The sequence below is a fragment of the Xenopus tropicalis genome, chromosome 5 (genome assembly GCF_000004195.4).
Source record: "Xenopus tropicalis strain Nigerian chromosome 5, UCB_Xtro_10.0, whole genome shotgun sequence".
Taxonomy (NCBI): Eukaryota; Metazoa; Chordata; class Amphibia; order Anura; family Pipidae; genus Xenopus; species Xenopus tropicalis.
In genome coordinates this window covers 115060447-115083910 of record NC_030681.2, presented here as the reverse complement: position 1 = coordinate 115083910, position 23464 = coordinate 115060447, and the positions used below count along the sequence as shown (strand labels likewise).

General features: G+C 38.2%; 1 protein-coding gene across 1 annotated transcript in view; it reads left to right on the top strand.

Moving 5' to 3' along the window:
- Positions 1-23464, top strand: part of schip1 (schwannomin interacting protein 1) — a 184235-nt gene that overhangs the window by 38985 nt on the left and 121786 nt on the right. The window contains exons 2-4 of the mRNA XM_012962647.1: positions 8567-8631; positions 8902-8979; positions 16023-16173. Of these exons, the coding sequence (XP_012818101.1) occupies positions 8567-8631; positions 8902-8979; positions 16023-16173 (294 nt within the window). The remainder of the gene's footprint in view (positions 1-8566; positions 8632-8901; positions 8980-16022; positions 16174-23464) is intronic.

The window sequence follows — 23464 nt, the reverse complement described above, 5'->3', positions numbered from 1 at the left end:
GTAACCGTGACAAAGGTTCCAGTTATGAACTTAAATGTTGGTAAATAAAAACCTTATTTCACTTTTCAAAGCTTTTTGTAAAGTCCTGTGAGTGCTGCTCATAATGATGTTATTTTAAAGTCTTGGCACTTAAATACAGTCATCACTTTTCAAAGTAACCAGAATGCTGGAGTCTTCATTGAGTTGTATTATTTTACCCAGGCAGAGGATACAGCATGCACCTAGGGCTACAAAGAGCTGGGTTTCCATTGTGTGATTCTATTTACAATTATTTTAAAGTCTTTTTTATTTTTATCAAGGATATGGATATAAACCACAGATTTCATAAGAAAATTTACACTGCTAAAAAACTCATACATTTAGTATATTAAGGGGCAGATTTATTCATTGTCACAGTTGTGAAGTTGCACAGATTCACAGCAAAGAACACAATTGTGATTTTTTTCATAATCATAATTTTTTTTGTCAATGTAAATCCATTTTATTGTAAAGGAATAAAAATCTTGCCACCTAAAAGCAGCCATTGGAGTCAGTCGGAAGTCGGATAATCAACGTGCTTTTTCTGTCCCAGTTGAGATCAAGCCATATGAGATTGGTTGTAATTAATCAATATCTTTGTTTATGACTGTGTGAAAGTGCACAAGTCTGCATTTAAGGGTACATGATCTAAAGAATGTATTTTACTGCAACTGTGGTCTGCTTCACATGGTTTTTAGAATAGATATGCAGTGCCTGAAACATCTGTTATAAACATACTTTATAAGAATAAAGTGAATTAATTCAGTCCATTGTATTCTCCCATGGCTCCTATTAAAGGGGTAACATCACCTCTTCCTCCTATGAAAGACAATATTTTTTTCTACAATGACCATTCTGACCACAGTCTGCTGATGAAAATGAGGGGCAATCAATCCAGTTCTGTAAAACAGGTTTATAGAATGTTAGCAGAGAATATTTTCACACTGTTACCAGTACAACTTTGCCAATGACTGATTTGTGTAACATATTTATGCTGAAATGAAAAGCCCCTAATTGAAATCAGCTCTTTAACGATTAAACAACGTTTTACTGTGTACAGAAGATTTTTCAGGGTGGGCCCAAGATGTCTAGCTATGACATAGCTGGAAATTATTGGGCTATTCAACAAAACTTTTTAAAGGGCTCACTTAAACGATGACATTTCACATACACAAACATATACACTGTATATCAGTCAATGCTGCACTGAGCCTTCTAAAACATTCCTGCCACCCCCTGAAATCTCTAGGCCTGCTTCCCTTAGGCACTGATGGCAGGTTACCTGCTGGGTCATGGTATTGCGCTCAGTACTGACCAAGTTCCTTTAAAACTGCAGCACAAACTTAATATGTATTTTAAATACCCTTCCCAAGAGCCTTCTAAAACCAATGCATTGCTCAGTGGATTAAGTGCTGCCTTATATTGCAGAAAATTTTGTTAAAAGAAAGGATATTTTTATAGTCACAGCAAGATATAGGGATGCAATACAATTCTCGGTTTGTACCGACAGACGTTTGGCTCCTTTCCAATTTAATCTTCTCAAAATGGTGTTCCAGCTGGGTCACTTTTGGTGTAATCTGTGAGATGTGTCTCCTAAGGCTTTCAGTTGGAACCGCTGCATCCCAGCTGTCAGGGAAAAGCATCCTTGGAAGCAGCAAGGGGCACAAGAGCATATCCGAATCAGTTTATGTGCATGCACCAACATAGCTAGCTCCATAAATCTCCCCGCAATTGAGCAATAATCAATATTTCATGTTCAATTCCACCAAACTGAAATTAGTATAGATTTTCTGACTTCTGCACATTTAAATTATTCAAACATTTACTAGATGTTATTGTAGCTTTCTTATTACAGTCTCCTGATATCATGCGGCAATGAGTGATGGAATGATGTCACCAAGGGAAATATCCCAGCCTTGCTTCTTAGGCAATAGCTATACAACACAGCATCAGGTTAAAAGGCATGGGATAAATAAATATACCTATTCATTGCTTAACTGGTTCAAGCAAAGTGTGAGCTTTAGTGAGTTATAACAGAATCCTCGGAAATGAGAATGCATTTTTTTTACTGTATTTGTTCTATCACAGAGGTGCCAGATTTGTGGCCTTCAACTCCCAGAGTTGGGTGCTGTAGTAAAGCACCAGGGCAAGTACTGAGGTATTGGCATCCCTCTTGTAGAACAAAATACCTGAAAGTTGTTTGTTTAAGAGAACTGCCATATCCTGTGCAATTGTTTTAGTGCTGGGAACACACATTCTGCCTATGCTGCTGATTGTATTGTCCTGGGTTCCGCTTTGACCACTGACAGTGCTGTCCAACAGGAGGCCCGTGGGCCGGATGTGTCCCTCCAAAGGATGTATATGGCCCCCAATCTGCTTAAAGGTTCCATAGACTTCCCTGTATGACCTCATCATTTTAATGCAATACAGGCCTCAAATATGCTATACAAAAAATAATTGGCCCACTACATCTAAGTTGGACAGCATTGATCTATGTCAAGAACTATGTCATGCTATGTGTTTATTGGCAACACACACAAAAGGGGCCATCACTAATGTTAAAGGGGAACAAAATTTGTTAAAGAGCCCCACACAACACAGAAACCCCTAATATACCTATGACTGTAATCTATTTCTTTAAAAAGTATGAATAAATACCATTTCTACATGCTGAAATCCAACCGCAAAACAGTTCTTTTCACAAATTATGAAATCCTGGCAGGGTAAGAGGGACTAAATCATTAATGTTACAAATTGTAACAACTTCTCCACAGACAGCATGCAGGAACTACATAACCCACAATGCATTGCACTGTGATGTTCCTTTCTTTATTGACATAATGTGGGCAGGGATTTGGAGAAATTTTGAGTGATGAAGGCTGAAGGCAGGCTGAGGACATTTAGCTACTGTTTTTTTTCTCTCCAAGTAGTCAGCCAGATCAGCAAGTGAACAGGGGCCTAGGACTGTTACAAACCATATTATTCCATTAAAAATCATGAAAAGGCTGCATATTTTTTATTGAAGTATATTGAAAAGTTGTGTGAAAGTATGTTTACTTTTCAAAACACTTAAGTTGTATTTGGGATTAGTTCCCTTTTACGGGCAGCATTTAAAATGTGAAAAAAGGTTTATTGTGATCTTTAAAATGAAGATCCTGAGGGATTTCAGCAGTGCAAGCACATAAGTGTTAACTTGCCGACATGCAGTTTTCCAAGTCAGCCAAAGTGATTTTTCCAGTAAGCTTAGCATGAGCCATACTTGCCCCCCACTGGGCACATAGGTCATGTAGAAGGCTATTTTTTCCTGCAGAGCTTTACAAACAGTCCTGAACTGTGCAGTTCCACTTTGCTTTGTGATGCTTCACTGTTGTAGAAACATATGCAGAAAATACAGTAGAAAACTGTTCCCCTATTTTATATCACCTCCACTTGAGGCCATTCAGAGCGCATAGTTATATTTGTAACACACTGCTGATACAGTAATTACATCGGTTTTGCATCATGTTATTCCACTGTATTAATAAGGTTACCTGATCATCTGAAAAACCAGGGACACTTCTATTTTGTACAAGTTGCTTGGTCCTAACTGGCTTTTTAATAGTTAAATGATCTGGTATCATACCTTTACCAAAGTGGAATAATATGTAATTTATTTGCATTGACATATATTTTTGACATATATAATTGCCTCCATATGGACAATTGAGTCTGAAGCACAAGGCACCCACAACACACTAGCTGCAGGGAGGAAAATTTGCCATGAGTGTCAGAAAATGACTTTATCTGTATATTGACCCTATATCATAATAACTAACATGACACAATGTGGCACTCCGAACCTTATCATATGTGTAAGGGGTATGTAAACTAGGTTCCACATCAAAATTCCGCTTGGCAGACTGTCCTAAGATCTTTTGCTGGTAACAGGTTAGGATAGCCTGTCAAGTGGAAATCCAGTTTGGAAGAGTGTTGATAAGATAGGGGAATGATCTACAGTTTAGCATGGCCCTAAGGTGTGGATGCGTATTCCAGAACCTGGTGTGGATCTAGGGTAGAATAATAAAGGCTAGTTAGGCCAAGGCTACAACTTGATGTTAAGTTTCCTCTAGGACAGTGGTGGGCAAACTTATTAGTCAACTGAGCCAAATATCAACAAAACAGCAATTCAAATTTCTTTTTGCAGGCTGTAACTGGTTCACTCGTGCAAGAAACAAGCCTCCCCTGCACTGCATATCCCACCCCCCGCCTGTGCCGCGTCTCCCGTAGCCCAAAGACCACCCCCTCCTGCTGATTTTTGCTAGGGGCAACGAACGGGCAACTGTACGTGCGAGCCCGCACCTGGAAGAGCCAAATTCAAGAGCTAAAGAGCCACTTGTGGCTCAAGAGCAGAAGTTTGCCCACCACTGCTCTAGGAGAATAAGGGCCAGGCATCCTTAAACTCCACTGAGGATTTACTAGTGGGGATAATACCCAGTGGCAAAACCACCATACAGAATTCTGCTTATAAATGTCTCACGTGTTATAGCAATTAAATTTGCAGAATACACATATATCATCCGCCAAGTATATCTGCAAGGGTTCATTCTGGGTATGAGGAGCCCCTTTTGGGATTTTAGGCACCCTCGGATATAGCAGTACATATATAGATTGTCCTATATGTACTAATGTACTATAAATACTTATTTTCCACCATTTGTGATGTTATAATGTTTTTCTGTAAGCTGCTTTGTTTGCAGATGCAGAGAAGCAGAAGTACACTGGTCACACAGCACAGACAGCTAATTTATCACCTTTTCACTGCAGCAGCAAATCTGACATTTGCCACCACTGCCTGACATGCTTCGCTTGTTAACATTTATTATGAAAGTTGAGCCTCGCTCTTGCAATGGCTCTTATTGTATTTATATGTTTCCAGCATTACATAGTACACCTTGACGGCATTTGGCATGACAAAGGCTTTATGCTGAAATAAATAAGATGTAAGAAGTCTGGTTCTTACATGGTAATAGACCAACAATTTGGTAAAAAAAAGGTGGCTTAGAGAGGGATAATAAGATAGCTAAAACCTACAGTGCTACTCCATAGACTGTATTTTTGAAGGGTGCACATCCCTGGAACGCTGGAACTTCCATTTCATTTAGTATTACCGTATGGGACAGCGCACAATTAATTTAAAAACATTTATTAATCCATATGCAGCACAACAGCTGGCAACATGAGAGGTACTCCCTACTTTTTCAAACCCTAAACCTAATGAACAAAACCCAGCACTGCAGGGTTATACAAGGTCCTATCAGGGAGAAACACTGCTACAATGAGGCAAAGAGACAACATCTTAGATTAGAGTCCCTTTCTTATCATATGTGGGTTTATTTGTTAGCTACAACAGGATTAGTAATAGGAAATATGTGAGACCATACACTGAGTACACTGAGTAACTGTATCATGTCACATGGATTTAAAAAAAAAAAAATAAAGTTGTGCCTTTAGCATCCATTCTTATCCTTGTGTGTTTTATTATTAAAATGCACAACATAAAATATTTTTATGGAACCCTAACAATAGATAGAAAATCCATATTTTATGCCAAGCATTATCTCATTATATCAATTACCAATAATACAGTTATGAAGGAACTATTTCTATTCTATTCTATTTGTATACTAAATGGAAAGAAAATAAACCAGTTAACTTACAGTCACATAGTTGCACTGGAATCTATGTGACTGTTCAGCCCTTGCTCTGCAAATGCACCATTTTTCATCTTACTTTCCTGAATTAGCGATGAGTGAATCTTTTTGCCAGGCATAGATTTGCTGCGAAATTCTGTGAGGAAAAAAGTCACGGTTGCGTAAAAAAAATTGTGCGTGTCAAAAAAGTGGTGTGGTAGCCACATTTCGCTAAGTGAAATGGGACAGATTCACTCATCACTATTCCAAATATAGAAATAAGCAGCATGCAGGAAAGGAGCATAGAAAATGGCAATAAATGTATATGTTATGTGTATTTAATGCATTGTATGGCCTTGTCACAAAAGGAAAAGGCCTATTCGTATGAGCCCAAAGGATAGTATGCAAATGTATGGAAAAGAATGATCTGTAAACCAAATTATTCTGGTATACACGAGTGCCTACATGCATATATATATATATATATATATATATATATACACAAACAAACACACACTATTGTAGATTGTAAGGAGAAACTAATGAGGAACTGATAATCCACAGAAAGTAACTAGAAAGAGAAGGTAAGAAGAAATGGAAATCAATGGAAAGAAGAAATGAGTATCAGGTGAATAACTGTATGGTATAGCAAGGATATAATCGATAATCCATGGAAAAGAAATGTACAGAATACGTAAAGAGCAATACATAAAGAGTATAACTGAAATGAAACATTAAAGAGATACTGACACCACAAATTAAATCTTTTATTACATCTATCATAACATTGTCTTTGCAAGAAGTTTATAATTTTGCCATAAAACTATTTGCCTGGTGCTTTTACATTACCTGTCTGATCTCCCATGTTTCTCAAAGAGGGGGCGGCCATATCTGTCCGTTAGCATTGGAAGCTATAACTGACAGACTGAGAAGGGACAGTCGGGTTGGCAAAACAGTCAGGTTTAGGAACTTCAAGTAACAATTACTTACAAAAGCAAACCTGTCAGCGAAAAACCATCAACACGACCTATAGGTAGCTTTTTATGTATATTCATATTTTGAAAAGTAGTTTTTTCACGTCAGTATCACTTTAAGAAGCAGTGGATGAACCCATTGATGATAACAGAGAAACTAGGGACTAAATCATATTCTGCAAAAAAATAATTTACAGAGAAACTAAGGAGCAGTGACTAATAAAAGAAAAGCAATAAGCAATAAACAAGCAATATGGAACTCAGAGAGAATGATGGTACAGGTTCAGATGGGATTATTCACTAATAAACGGCATTGTATATATACCTTACTGTACACACAAATGCAGCGACTGCAAAAGATGATTTTGGGTAGTTGGGTTGGGTGTGGTAAAAGAACAGACATAGAAACATATGATGTTTTGCTATACACTGTCTATTGTACTGCTGAGATATAGCATTAAAGGCTGTGGTTAAATTAACTTTCATTGTGATGTAGACATTATCCAACTGCTCTTGATTTTTTGGGCTTTGCATAATTTAGTTTTTTGTTTTGCAGCTCTCCAGTTTGGAATTTCACTGGCTATGTAGATACTAGGGTCTCAGGTACCTTAGCAACCACAAAGTGGTATGGAATTTAGACTGGAAGATGAATATGACAGGGTTTTTAGAAAAAGATGACTAAAATGTAACTTGAACTGCATTCTGAAAAGAATAAGCAGAATGGGCAGGCAAATGATTAAAGAAAAACAATTACAAAAGGAAGGACTGAAACTATAACACATTAAAAGGGGCTGACTTTCCTGTTTAGGTTACATCAGTCATTATGATAATATACATATACATGTGGCAACCACATTGTGTTTCATCTAAGCAGGCAATGCAGAAGCTGGAACAGACAGTGCTGTACTTTCCCACTCTTCAGTGATTTATGGGGCAATCATGCTAAAAAATCATGAGCAATCTGTATGCACATTATTCTCTGTTACATGACTGTCTGGAAAATACTATGAACAGTGGGTACCACTTTGACTAAATTGGTTTTATCTGACACATCAAAATTGTAATTGTGATTGGAATGTGATATCTCTGTGGAATATATAAGAAATACATTTCTTTTTACTACCAGTGTGCGACTCCAAGCACACAGAGTTAATAGCAGAGGTGCTGTTGATCCTGCTTGTGCTGAGTATTAACTGATCCCTGTTTATGATTAAGGAGATTAGATCTGAGGTTACAGCTGTGCTTGGCTTTTTATAAGGGATAAACTGCTGGTAATTCTATGTTGATTATTGACAATGGCATAATATATCCATAATGTACACTGTCAGTTATTTTTGTACAAGACAGACCTTGCATACAATACTGTACAGTTCAATATCCAGATAAAGACAGTCATCTAAAATCTGTTTGGATTATAGGGGTATGGAAAGTATATTAGAGCATGCATTCCATCAGTTTTCATCATCCCATCAGGTTTTCCCTAGTGGACCCATGTAAAATCCTGTAAATCCAGAAAAGAATTGCAAAATTGGATAAGAATTAATCATGCAAGTAATTGTAAGTACTTACTTGCATTGTCTCCCCCACTGGAATGCTTGAAACTGAAGTAGAATATAAATCTGGTACAAGGTGCACAGAGCAGTACTCACAGAGCTCCTTTGCACAACACATCCATAAATGACGTGCAAGTTTTGGGGTGAGACATTAACAAAGCACAGATCTAAATGACAGCAAGACGTGCCTGTGGAAATGTGGGAACAGGGTACAAAGTTCAATAAATGATGGTGGCTTGCATCTGGTTTTTGCACTTTTAACCTGCCCCACCAATCATAAATGAGCACTATGTTCTACAGTTTATAATGGCCAGAAAGCATCATTAGTAACCAGATTTTGTTTCATTTATAGGAAGAAGTGGGGAACCTGCAGCATGTGATAGAGCGCATCAATGATGGTGCTTTCTTTCTGGACAGGTAAACAATACAAATTAAAAAATTAAAAAGGCAGGCTAAAATATCCACTTAATTGGCTATTGCCTGCAGTTGGATCATATTGTCAACCAGGGAATACAGCCTGGAAGTTCAATTCTCTATCAATTCTTTACCAAACCCTTCTTCCTAAACCACATTGTGATCAACACATCCATATTCCTCTACAACCCTGTATGTTTTGTTTTATGTGCCTAGAAAGGTCTGAGAAATGTAAAAAATATGAATATTGCATATTTTTATTATATCTTGCAGCCATCAACATAACATGGATGTAGCTGGTACAGGAAAATGCAACTCTGGTTTAAAGCCTTTGGAGTCCAAAGTAAAAATGTAAGAGAGCCTTGAACCTGTGTTTAGAGGGAATGAATATACAATGCTGTAAAGGTGTTTCATCTAAATTATTTTAATATGCATTATCTGCTTAGCAGTTAGTGCAAAATAGTGAGAAAGGTTGTGTACACAGGAAGGGGAAGTGAAGGGGAGGAGCAGGGTGTGTAGAGAGAACAGCCAATGATAAAGCTAAGTTGTGCCCTGCAGTCTGGCATCCACAAGCATCACACATGTTTGCCAATAGGAAGACACATGTTTTCTGCCGGTTTATAATCCAAAGGAAAGATATCTGTATTTTTCTAGAAAATTCACATGTTGCAAATGGATAGCCAGTGTACAAGCCTAGAGGGCCAAACATCTGCCTGTCCCTCCTTATTTAGATCCTGGACTCTCAGAGCTTACAGTTCAGTAATGACAGAATACCCGAGCCGTCCAACATTCATATCATCAGAATATCTACACATTATCCAAGAGTACTAAGTAAACAGTATCATTCTAAAGTACAATCAGTGGCTGAGCCCATGTTACAGGTTATTTGCATTGCATAAATTTGTGTTTCATATTCTGGAATTTGCTTTAATCGGCTTATGGGTGCATTGTCTCTCGAACTATAAAGATTACACGGGTAACACTCAGGACTTGGCAAGAAATAATAAGAAGCATTATGTGGAATTTAATTTCTGCAGAAATCACAAAGCTGGGAGAATGCTGACAGCACAATGAACAAAGGCAGAATTTGGCAAATGTCTATGTCTGTACATCTGTACGTCTATGACTAGGTCATAAGATTGTGCTTTTGTGTTTATTAAATGTTTGTATGCAGGAAATGATATTCTTTTGTAAAGGTATGGGGCCTGTTTTTCAGAATGCGTGGGACCTGGGGTTTTTTGGATAAGGTTTTTTTTGCGAATTTGGGTCACCATCATTTTTTTTATTCGGAAGAGTTTTTCATATTAATAAATAAGCAAACATTTGAGTTTTTTTTAAAGCAAGATACTTTGAATTAGAAAAAACTCGCCAATTCACAAACTCAAAAATGTAAAAATAATCCTGTCAAGCCAGATGCCTCCTATCACTAGCCCTGGTCCTATCACTGTAACCCTCACTGTGGTACAGCCGCGGCTCTAAGCCAAACTAACTCCTGGATGGGGCTCAGGTTACCCATACTTACTGACCTGCCTTACTCATACACCTAGTGCACGCTCCACTCCAGCTATCCTCTCTATCTGATCCTACCTCTACAAAGAACTCCTGAACCAGGTCCCTCCAGTTGTGTTCCTCTGGAGGCTGAAAATTCCCTGGGCCTCAACCTTGGCCAGGGTTCCCCCTTTTATACCTATTGAACTCTATTGTCCTTAGTGGCCAGAAACTATACTGCACCCATAAGCCAACTCTTACAGAATAACAGGTTACCTATAATAAGTATTACTATCACTTATTTAACCCTATACAGGGGAATTACCAATAATTTGAGCACCCTCACATTCCACCCCCCCTACACACTGTAAGACATTCATCTCAGCCCATGACCATCTTACTCTGCCAGCAGCATTAGAATGCACTGTATGTGTGAGATGATTTGATTATGGAATAATGTATGGCTCTTAGTGGCTGCTACGCCTACCATTATATCACATTCATATTACCCTTTATAATAGGGTCAGTATCTTATGTCCTGAGCCAGAAGGCAGAAGCTTCAGCCCAAACATAATAAAGAGCCAATTTACAATAAAACAACAGGGAGCTAAGATTGCTTATTAATCCAAACATGCTTGATGCTCTCCAGATAATAGAAAACCAACAATTAAAGATTTTAAATCAGCTAGAATGATATGAAAGTGGGTAGCACCCTTCCTGTCAGGTGTCAATATTGGCTTCTGTATAACAAGCTAATGGTACTGAGAACCTTTTTAATGTTATTATGCAAGGTCACAATTGGTGCTTCATTGCATAATTATCATTGTTAAAAGAGCCCAGGAACCTCTCCTTTGTGTTTATAGAGTGTCTATAAATACCCAGGTAAAGAGGCACCACAACCCTTTAACCTTTACCAGCAGTCATTCCAAGGATGCTAAAGATTAACAGCACCATTTCAAGGATCATTATTTCTCTATGATCACAATATGTAGTAAGACATGTAGTAAGAAGCTGCTGCCTCAGTCATACAAACGCACATATGATCTTTACTTAAAATAAAATATTTCAATATATACTGTATGTCAGGTGCCCAACAGTGGCATTCTCCCTCTTTGCACCCTATTTGTAGAATATTGCAATGGCAGCTCAAAAATGACCCTGTAGTATGCTTTATAAGACTTAAATCATTTGTGATATGTTTCAGAATATGCTAGAAAAATGGACGATGAACATAATGTCTGATTTATCTTTTCTAGGGAGTTTTATATGTATATTATTTTTTAGTATATACCAGGAATTTAGGAATTTGGTTTTCATTTACTTTGTTAAAGTTATCTGCCTTCCTCTGCTGCCTTTCTTCAATTGGTCATTTTGATTTACAGTTTGTTTTTAATTATTTGCCTGCATGTTTTCTTTAATGCTACAACTATGCTGTTGTTTTTTTATAGCCTGGGTTTTTATTGAAGCTAATTCCCAATGATCTTCTATTCTCAATTCAGAACAGCTGCTTGGTTGCTAAGGGAAAGTATGAGTTAGCAACTAGAGAGCTGCTCAACCGTTTCCCAGCTGGGTGCCTTTTATCATGCTATGCTGCGTGTTTCCAGACAAAACGTTATGCAGCATAGATCAAAGAAGAACTCAGAAACTAAACAATGCCAGTCAGGTACTTAACAGACGGTGTTGTATATATTTTACAATGAACAACAGCTGAACTGTAAACAGTGAATAGGTTAGCCAAAGACCAAATGTTAAATTATTTAAAACACACATGCAAACTAAGAAAAAAAGTTTTTTTCCAGTTACTTTTATGATGCATAAGGCTTTTGCCACAGTGCATTTTGAAGGTGGAGTTTGAGAATTCCGATCTGTCCTTCACATTGGGGCATAGGCAAAGTGACAGGAATGAATGAGGCGTGCTTCTCAGTACGCACACAGGCAGATTTTGTAGAGAACAAAAGCTTGTGTTTGCAATTTCAAGCCAAAATCCACCTTATATGGTCAGTGCGCATATTTCCGATTCGGTTTGGGATGTGCACATTTTTTTGTGCAGGATTCAGTATTTGTCCCAATCAAGTAATTATAGATTTGGTTCATGCTTAATTTGAATCAATCACATAGTCATTTATTTTGCTTTTTTAGGGCCTTCCTTGTCTTAATAAGATCACATATAAAGAGAAGCATATTATTATTTATATATAGTTTGTTCAAGGATATCTAGGACACAATAAGTATTCGCCCCAGTCAGAATTACCCCAATTGCTTTCTAGCTGGGCTTTCTGGGGTATCTAGGAAAAAAAATAGACATTCTCCCCAAATCTTACCCTTCATGGTGAGCCCTCCCTGCCACTGCTTGAGGCCCAGCCCTACAGTTTTTAAACCACTGCCCTAGAATATAACCACAAATGGTGCAAAGGGGTGTAATTGATTAAAGCCTAAGGGGCACATTTACTAACCCACGAACGGGCCGAATGCGTCCGATTGCGTTTTTTTCGTAATGATCGGTACTTTTGCGATTTTTTCGGCGTCTTTACGATTTTTGCGTAAAAACGCGAGTTTTTCGTAGCCATTACGAAAGTTGCGCAAAGTCGCGATTTTTTCGTAGCGTTAAAACTTAAAAGGCGCGACGTTTCCAATCGGAATTTTTCCAATTCGGATTCGAAATCGTGTCTTAGTAAATCAGCCCCTAAGAGTGCATTCTGACACTTTTCCAAGCATTTTCTGAAATACTTTGCAGACCACCAGCATTGTTTTTCCATATGACTCCATATTATATTGGTACATGTTCACTGGTACTTTCGCAACCTGATGTTACACACCTAGCAATGATAACCACAACACACATCCACAGAGGCAAAGAAAAACAGGGGGGTTATATTATTATTATTAGCATTTATTTTTCAGTTCTGCAAATCAGTTTACAGGTTAGGCAGCCAGCACCATTTTCATTATCAATTTTCTTTTAATGTAAACATCTTGTAATTTAGGTTTATATATTTGAGGGATATTTACATAATGACACCTTTTTATAGTTTCTTTTATTCCTAAACAAGTTATTTAATTGAAACTTAGTATACAAAAAAATTGAAATATGTTTATATATCAAGGCCATTTTATTAAATCCCTATCTTACAGTGCCTTTGGGAGACACTCAACCATAAATCAAGAGCAGACAGTTATATTTTTATTTGTAGCTACGGGCAGTATTATCTTCACTGGAGCAGGGAAACAATGAAGATAACTTGCCAGAAAAGAAACAAAATATTTTATACATTTATATGAGGTTGAAAGGTGCCAATAAAAACTTTATGTTGAATCAGAGTGCCCCCATAAAAGGGCAAGTAAAAACCTCAACCATCTTTAATTTACTTGTTTTAAGGAATAGGGTTGTTGTACCATTTATCACGCACAAAAATCCCTATATAAAATAATTTACAACCTGCTTTATTCCCCACCACTTAAAAGCTTATGTATGGATAAGACAATACTGTTATTCTCTCTCTCTCTATATATATATATATAATCTTGACAAAAGGCAGAGCTGACATCATGTATATGTTTAGATTATATGTTTAGCGTTCAACACTCACAAGGGCACAACGGAACCCTGTGCCATGGGGTGACACACTGTGAGAGCGATTCACCCAAGTCAAATGGGAGTAAGTAAGCTATATCCAGTCTTAAGGAGGGTTCCAGTAAGAGGAACTCTTGTACTCTCCCTAGGCCCCATTCTCAGTGGGTAGTAGTTATTGTATATACAGATGAGAATTTCCATTGTTCCTTACAAATTTAAGTCTACCTGCAACCTCAGGTGGTTGTTGACTACAATTCTCGATCATCCACTTACAAGTAGTACTTGTGGTTTTACAAGGAGCTGCAATACATAGGAAGTGACTTACCTTATGCGCTGGCACAACTAAAGACAGCTTGGGCTTTAACAGAAAGAAACCTTAAAAATAAGCAGGGGGAAAATGACATAACCTAAGGGCTGTTGTCTGCTGGAATAGGTTCAGCAACACTGTGTCTATAAAAGAATGGTTTACACATACTTAAATTACAATTATAACATTCCATTTAAATATTCAGAAAGGATTTTTTACTGTGAGAGCTGTGAGGTTGTGGAATTCCCTCCCCGAATCAGTTGTACTGGCTGATACATTATATAGCTTTAAGAAGGGGCTGGATGGATTCTTAGCAAGTGAGGGAATACAGGGTTATGAGAGATAGCTCTTAGTACAAGTTGATCCAGGGACTGGTCCGATTGCCATCTTCGGCAAATTAGAGAGGCTTCAGATGGGGTTTTTTGCCTTCCTCTGGATCAACTAGAAGTTAGGCAGGTTATATATAGGCATTATGGTTGAACGTGATGGACGTATGACTTTTTTCAACCTAACTTACTATGTTACTATGTACAGGTATGGGATCCCTTATCCAGAAACCCATTATCCAGAAAGTTCCAAATTAAGGAAGGGCGATCTCCCATAGACTCCATTATAAGCAAATAATTCTAATTTTTAAAAATTATTTCCTTTTGCTCTGTAATAATAAAACAGTACCCTGTGCCTGATCCCAACTAAGATACAATTAATCATTCATTGGAAGCAAAACAATCCTATGTGGTTTATTTAATGTTAAAATAATCTTTTAGTAGATTTAAGGTATTGGGATCCAAATTACGGAAAGATCCTTTATCCGGAAAACCACAGGTCCTGAGCATTCCAGATAATGGGTCCCATACCTGTATATGTAACTGAAAAGATGGTTCTAAGGCTAGAGCCACATGCAAGGGACAAAGTACAGTCCAGCCAGCCAGTAGCTTGGGGTGGCACAAAGACTCACAGTAAGAGGCTGCACAAAGGGTGGTGGCATCTGGCAAACTGTATATTCTGATACATGCCAGAGGGGCTGCAGAAGGATACCATAGACAGTCACTTTATTGGGTTGGTGGGGGGCTGTTTGGGCCTCTGTGTGCTTGAAATGCCAGGACCTATTTTGATTCCCAGACTAGACCTATACAGTAACAAACCCCATGTGAGAGACTCAGTTGACACTTGTGTGGCTGGATGTGGCTTTAGGAGCCACAGCTACTCATTAATGCTTAGGCATGAAAAAAAAGCCACAAATAATGGCTTTAAAGGCTGAGACTTTTTTTGGGTTGGTAAAGACTGCCCTCTGGTGAATAATCAAGCGCTTTACTGTATCCACACTAGGTTCTATTCAATAGAGGTTGATATGACCTTATTTCAAAATGAGGAATGTTAAAAAGACACACATATTTTAGGACAAAATGGGTAGGAATTTTTACCATGCTTTAGTGAAGATACACCTCTGAACTAGACCATCAGGGCTGTAGGGGTCAGCAAGATAAGAAGCAAAAAAAAATTAAATATTTGCTTTCATTGTTTTAACTGCAGCTCTCTGAAAACAGCTATTATTAACTGTAAAGGTACAAAATGTATCCAATATAGTACGCTCTCCCCTAACCCTTACCTGTGTCTCCCCAATCACTGCTCAAACTGTATAAAGTTACATATTAAATGTAAGCCCAATGAATTCATGTCATGCTATCATGAACTCTATGACTGTTCTATTTCCACGGAATGCAAGATCATTCTATCAGGGGCAGCAACCTCTTGTGACAGCCCGATTTGCTAATTATGTATTATTATGTATTCATGGCAATAGAAAACTGTTTAATAATAATAATATATAGTGTTTTAGTGGAAATATACAATCCAGTGGGTTGAGCAACTGAATATGGGTGGAATGTCCTGAGAAGAGTCTGGGGCCTCTATGGGAAAGTTATAGATTCTGGACAACAAACCACTGTAGTTAAAGTAGTAGCCAATACATACAGTATGCTGCTGGTAGCTAATTGATGGGAGGTAACCAACATGTGTTCTGTCTAGCATTCAAAGAGCATGGCGGGAATATCTACAGAGACAAGATCCTCTGCATTCAAACTGCATGGAGAAACGCAGTCCATCACCATCTTCGTTGTCCTCCGACAAGATGAGCAGCTCCATCAGTATGAACACCTTTTCAGAAGGATGTACTCCGGTGAGTAACTTATTCTTACTAACTGTGTGAGCTTCCAGACTGCTTCTCAGCTTTTGCCTCAAGACAACAGTCAGTGCAAGAGATGTTGCTGAACTACAGCTATAAACCCCTGATAAACAAGATATGCCCATCGCTGAAAATGTTTTGGGTTTCATTTGTTTCTGCATATATTTGTTTCAAATGCATATGAGCAGGGTTTGTTTACAAATTGCTACAGAACTGGCCCTTATTCAGATGTGTTTGTTGTATAAATCTGGACAGGATGTGAATGGGATCTGAATATTGGCAATAAGGAATCATTTAAAGTGCTATACTGATGGCTTTTATAGAATATTGTAAGGAAACCACCAGAGGGCTCTTGTGCATTACACACATTTCCATTAGAATGAGTACGATTTTGCTTTTCTATTACTATTGATTTACAAGTTGGGTATATTGCTGTTTAGTTATATTCTGTTAAAGAAAATGTAGACCTTTAAAATAAATGAGTGTAAAATTACTCAGAGTGCTATTCTAAGATTTTTTTGCAGTTTACATTTTTTTTTTGTAGATTCCAAGGAATGAAGAAAAATGTATATTGCTAATATAATGAATTTGTAACAGCAGCACCGCCTGCTGGTTAGTTTTATAACTGTGATCTGGTCAGCAGAACTCATCCAAAGAGAACTGTTTTTAAGTTAATTTAGGTTTTTGATATCTTTTCCTAAAAAAACACATCACAATGGTCTCCTTTGTTTCTTCTGTCCCCTGACCAGATCACAGTCAGAAAACTGACCAGCAGGTGGCACTGCTTTTACAAAATAAATTTTATCAGTTACATATTCATTTATTTTAAAGCTTTTTATGCCCTTTTAAACTTCTCTTTATCTCTTCTTAGCTAGAGAGGAAGGAATGCATCTTTTATATGAGAAACAGTATGAAAACTAGTGCTTTAGCTAGGATAACATATACACTTTATAGTTCTAGGCAAAAGTGTGGATGCAGCAGATATTACCCAGTGCCATATACAGTGGAGGAAATAATTATTTGACCCCTCACTGATTTTGTAAGTTTGTCCAATGACAAAGAAATGAAAAGTCTCAGAACAGTATCATTTCAATGGTAGGTTTATTTTAACAGTGGCAGATAGCACATCAAAAGGAAAATCGAAAAAATAACTTTAAATAAAAGATAGCAACTGATTTGCATTTCATTGAGTGAAATAAGTTTTTGAACCCCTACCAACCATTAAGAGTTCTGGCTCCCACAGAGTGGTTAGACACTTCTACTCAATTAGTCAACCTCATTAAGGACACCTGTCTTAACTAGTCACCTGTATAAAAGACACCTGTCCACAGAATCAATCAATCAAGCAGACTCCAAACTCTCCAACATGGGAAAGACCAAAGAGCTGTCCAAGGATGTCAGAGACAAAATTGTAGACCTGCACAAGGCTGGAATGGGCTACAAAACCATTAGCAAGAAGCTGGGAGAGAAGGTGACAACTGTTGGTGCGATTGTTCGAAAATGGAAGGAGCACAAAATGACCATCAATCGACCTCGCTCTGGGGCTCCACGCAAGATCTCACCTCGTGGGGTGTCAATGATTCTGAGAAAGGTGAAAAAGCATCCTAGAACTACACGGGAGGAGTTAGTTAATGACCTCAAATTAGCAGGGACCACAGTCACCAAGAAAACCATTGGAAACACATTACACCGCAATGGATTAAAATCCTGCAGGGCTCGCAAGGTCCCCCTGCTCAAGAAGGCACATGTGCAGGCCCGTCTGAAGTTTGCCAATGAACACCTGAATGATTCTGTGAGTGACTGTGAGAAGGTGCTGTGGTCTGATGAGACCAAAATAGAGCTCTTTGGCATTAACTCAACTCGCTGTGTTTGGAGGAAGAAAAATGCTGCCTATGACCCCCAAAACACCGTCCCCACCGTCAAGCATGGGGGTGGAAACATTTTGCTTTGGGGGTGTTTTTCTGCTAAAGGGCACAGGACAACTTATTTGCATTAACGGGAAAATGGACGGAGCCATGTATCGTGAAATCCTGAACGACAACCTCCTTCCCTCTGCCAGGAAACTGAAAATGGGTCGTGGATGGGTGTTCCAGCACGACAATGACCCAAAACATACAGCAAAGGCAACAAAGGAGTGGCTCAAGAAGAAGCACATTAAGGTCATGGAGTGGCCTAGTCAGTCTCCGGACCTTAATCCAATAGAAAACCTATGGAGGGAGCTCAAGCTCAGAGTTGCACAGAGACAGCCTCGAAACCTTAGGGATTTAGAGATGATCTGCAAAGAGGAGTGGACCAACATTCCTCCTAAAATGTGCGCAAACTTGGTCATCAATTACAAGAAACGTTTGACCTCTGTGCTTGCAAACAAGGGTTTTTCCACTAAGTATTAAGTCTTTTTTTGTTAGAGGGTTCAAAAACTTATTTCACTCAATGAAATGCAAATCAGTTGCTATCTTTTATTTAAAGTTATTTTTTCGATTTTCCTTTTGATGTGCTATCTGCCACTGTTAAAATAAACCTACCATTGAAATGATACTGTTCTGAGACTTTTCATTTCTGAACAGATCTTGGTTTATTAATGCAGGAGCAAGTCACTGGAGGCCAAGCTTCTCTTACTACGATAGCGGCTGGTCTGTGATCATTTTGATAGAGATCACAGTATTATTTAATCTCAGAGGCAGCCAGTTTCTGTAATAGTAACACAAGCTGTGTCTGTGGAGATTTGCTTCTGTATTGTGATGGTTCAGATGCTTGTCCATTGATCAGATCAGTGAATGAAAAGACCTGGGAGTTTGAGTCTGGATGTTCACATCTTTATTCTAGATACCATTTATTGTACAAATATGACTTGTGTTAAAACAGAAAAGTACATAAACACCCATATACAGTTAAAATAATTTAAAACAGCCTTTCATTGCCAGAGAATACAGACATTTGTATGCACACAATATCAGATTTTCTGTAGTATAATAAAGGCAAAGCAAAAAATGTAACGTAAAACAGAAAGAATGACCTTCTGCAGTGTAAAGTCACAGAAATGCCCTTCGGTGGCTTCCCAGCTACTGCATCATATGGAAATGTTTGGCAAGCCTAAAAAGAAGAGAAGTGCAGAGGATCTGAGGGGTTTGAAAGTCACAAGTAAGAGGGGTCTGTTCTCTTTTAGATAAGAGGAGTAGGATTCTAGCAGCAAAAGGTAAGTCTAAAGTGGTGAGGAGAGTTAGGAAGGTCAGTTAGTAGCACTACTAGTGGGCTATTATCTAGGTAGAATAAGATTATCTTGCACTTACAATAGTCTAGGTGGGTTAGGATGAGGGCATGGATACGTGCCTAAGTTGTTCCATGTGAGAGAAAAGGATGGAAATTGGAATAAAGGAAAAAGTGACTCTGGTTTTGACATGATCTTATATGGACAGGAAAGATTGAAGATTGACAATTTTTGTGATGCGCACGTAATTTTTTGACGCAAGCACCAATTTTTTTGACACGCTGAATTTTTCCGCGCCAAATTTTTGCATCCGTTTCACAAAAAAATCCTCCAGTGGTCAAATTCACAGCGAATCCATGCCTGCCGAAAAATTTTACTCATAACTAGTCCTAAAACAGCAATGGAAGCCAAATTTATCATTCCTTCTGCCGTCATTGGTGGGATATTGTATCTCATAAGAAACAAATACTTTTTATACACAGGAACTTCTCATCCCAACTTTCTTGAAAATACAAAAGAAGCAATAGCCAATAAATTGTATTTTCTTTTTTTGTAGCATATAATTATAAAGACTGTTTTTTTATCATTTACCTTTTTAATTATTCTACTTTATGCAAATTCCTGACACTGTATGCTAACTAGCATCCTTAGTTATATGGATGTGGCTGGAAGAGTACAGTGCCCTTAATTAACAGTTCCCTGTCCAGATGCCATATCTAGAGTGTGAGGAGCTGGAGCCTATTTCATTACATATCTCTGCGGCAATAACGACTATTCATAGTGAAACAATCACTGCGCTTACTGACGGTATTGTGCGAGCACGCTCACGAGAAGGAATTTTATCATTATCGTAGTGGAAAGAATACCAAGTGTTATTTGTACACTGTCCCGTGTATACTTGGTGTAGTACAGGGATTTCCATGTGTAGGTAATTAAACACCACTTTAATGTGATAAATACTGACAGCCTAACAAGGAGTTTAATTAGGATATATGGTCTGTAAGGGAACACATTTGGCAACCTGGCTTCTCTCAGCGCCAAGAGACAAAGGAGCAAGAAAAGCTTTTGTTTATTCCCCTATTGTGAGAATCATAATAATTCTAGGCAGGACAGACCGATTTCATAAAGATACAGATGGTCAATCAAAAGCCAACATGTCCATGCATTAATGGGATACCATTTTATCACAGAATGTACATTTCGTTATAACCACATTTAGTTTTCAGTTTAACACAAGCTTAAGTACATTCTGTTATGATATAATTACCCCTTTTAAAAAGCCTGTAATTATTTGTGTAATTTGTGTATTTGTGTAATTATTTCCAGAAGCTTAAATAGTGCTGAGTTATTGCAGTGAGTCTCGCTTTTGCTCATATTTAATACATTTTATACGTTTTAAGTGTTTTAAAAGTTTGAAGGTTTTAGGTGGTCATACACGTTAAAGGAACAGTAACACCAAAAAATGAAAGTGTTTTAAAGTAATTGAAATATAACGTACTGTTGCCCTGCAAAGGTAAAACTCGGGTGTTTGCTTCAGGAACACTACTAGGAGAAAAGGCACAGGTTACATAGCAAATAACAAATAAGACACCATTGTATTCTACAGGGTTTATCTGTTAGCTGCTATATAACCTGTGCCTTTTCTTCTTTTGAATGGCTGCCCCCATGGCTACACACCAGGGTTTATATAAACTCTAGTAATGTTTCTGAAGCAAACATACAATTTTTACCAGTGCAGGGCAGCAGTACATTATAGTTTAATTTCTTTAAAATATATACATTTTTTGGTGTTACTGTTCCTTTAAGATCCACTGGCTTCTCCCAATATGCCTACCTATATTGGGCTAATTCAATCGGACCAAGGGCCAACACCAGCAATACATTTTCAAAGGGGCCCAGACACAATGCAACCTAGCAGCCCTATTTTAGATAATGCAGAGCCAATGCTCTCAGCTACGTCATGGAACATCATTGTTGCACGTTTTACACCTTTGATCAGGACTGCACAAAAACACTGATACATCATAAATCAACAATTATGATAATATGTGTCATGATAGAATCATCCAACATATAGCAGATGGGGTGAATATTTTCTGTTGAAGGGAAGCTCAAGTGAAGTGTTAATGCATATGTAATACCCTGCCATAGAGCTATTTACAGTATATAGTGCAGTAAAAGAGAGACCATATTTGGTCCTTTAAATAAATATATCACTTTGCTATAATTATGGTGCCATCTCACACACTGTAAACTGTAACTCTGTAGGCAGTAAAACAAGGTGTGTTGATGATTTCATTGCATTAAGACCTTGTATTTAGAACTGAAAGCCATATGATGGTCTGCAAAACACCGCAATATTAGTATCAGCATAATACTCTGGAAAAATTTTAATATATATATTTTTTTCCTATTTTCCCAAAACCATGCCCATTTAGCAAGCACTTCTTCCCCCGGCTGGCTGCAGTTTGCACCTGGTTTTGGATAAAAAAAAATCTGGTGTGAGTTGCAGGCCGAAGCATGAGGGGATGCAGATCAAACCTGTCGTTACTGTCTGCCATGGACCTGTTGCAGCGACTGAATAATGCACAAGTTAGGAACAGGCAGGGGTGGGAGGATGCCTATGTGCCCCCTTCCCCTCATGAATATAGGCAGTTGAACTCATGGAAGTAGCCACTACAAAACAGAGGCCCAAAGACCAGCGCCAATTTGGCAACATAAGAAATTGGGAGAAGTACAAGAAATGGCTGTGAATGACCTCTGATGTGTAGCATTTCTAGCCTACTTTGTTGCTAAACTTTAGTTCCCCTTCAGTCAAATCAAAATGTTGGTTTTCTGACAGATCTACAGCATTATTTGCAATGCCACTTTCACACTTTCATTTTTTTAAAACATCAGTTTGAAAGGTTCTCCTCTGGGGATATTCTCTGTGCTACAATCTTTGGCCTGAGGGAATGGGATAAGCTATAAACTTGTCCAGAGGCTCACTAATACCAGGCAGTTAAGTCAATGCTTATTTAAAGAAACGAAAATATGACCTGTATATTTATACTGCTTTTTCCCTTTATATTTTGAAAAATTAGAGGGTTTTTAGCCGAGAGCATGAAAATGATGAATTTAGGCCTATTTCAAAGACCACAACCAGCAGTGGCTCAGTTATTGCTGCAGCCCTGCCATAATGATATATTGGCTGTATGAATGCTCAGATACATATCTTGCCTCTCATATCCAATCTGTCCCATAGGATTCCACTCAGTGCACTTCATGTGCTCAAACACGCAACATGAACAAATCAATCTGCCACTCTGGCTATTATTATGTCAAGCATCACTAAATCCAAAGCTGTAAAACAATCAGGGCAAAAAATAGCAGCAATATGCAATGTAAATGTTAGAGCACTGCAAACACATTATTATAATCTGACAATTCATTTGTTTTATAGATAATTAAATACCTATAAGAGAAAATGGGCTTATTAGAGAATGTGCCGACACCCCAATGTGGAAAGGCAAAAGTGCTCCCCTTTAGACTTGTGCCAGAGACTGTATTACACTGTACTCCCTACACCGAAAAAATCTGGTGCAAAGTCAGCAGGTGTAGAGCGGCCCTGTCATTTCTGCCTGCCAATTAGGTGTTCATTAGCTTGGAGGAAGGGGGACACTTAGGAACCCCTTAGGTCTCCCACCCCTTATGAAAACAGCACTACAGCACTGTATTCGCCAGGAGAAGAAGCACTTTCATAAAGTGCAGAGTACAAAGTGCAAAAACATGGCAAATTACACCTGTTTTGTGCACTTTGCACCCTGCACTTATATGACCTTACGATTGTGATTTTTAATGGCATAGGCATATTTGGCTTCAAGGCTAAATGTGCCCCAATTAATGCAGCAATGGCCCTGTGGCCATACATTAAGTAAGTTGTTGCCGGCTTACTACCTGCCTACATGTTTGTAATTGTAAGAGACTCTATTTTCAAGTACACAGATTTGCTGCCACCCCCATGAATACATTGCAGACTGAAGACCTGTATTCATGAGGGGTGGTGAAAGGCATGTAGAGGCCACCTCTATAGTCCTCTAC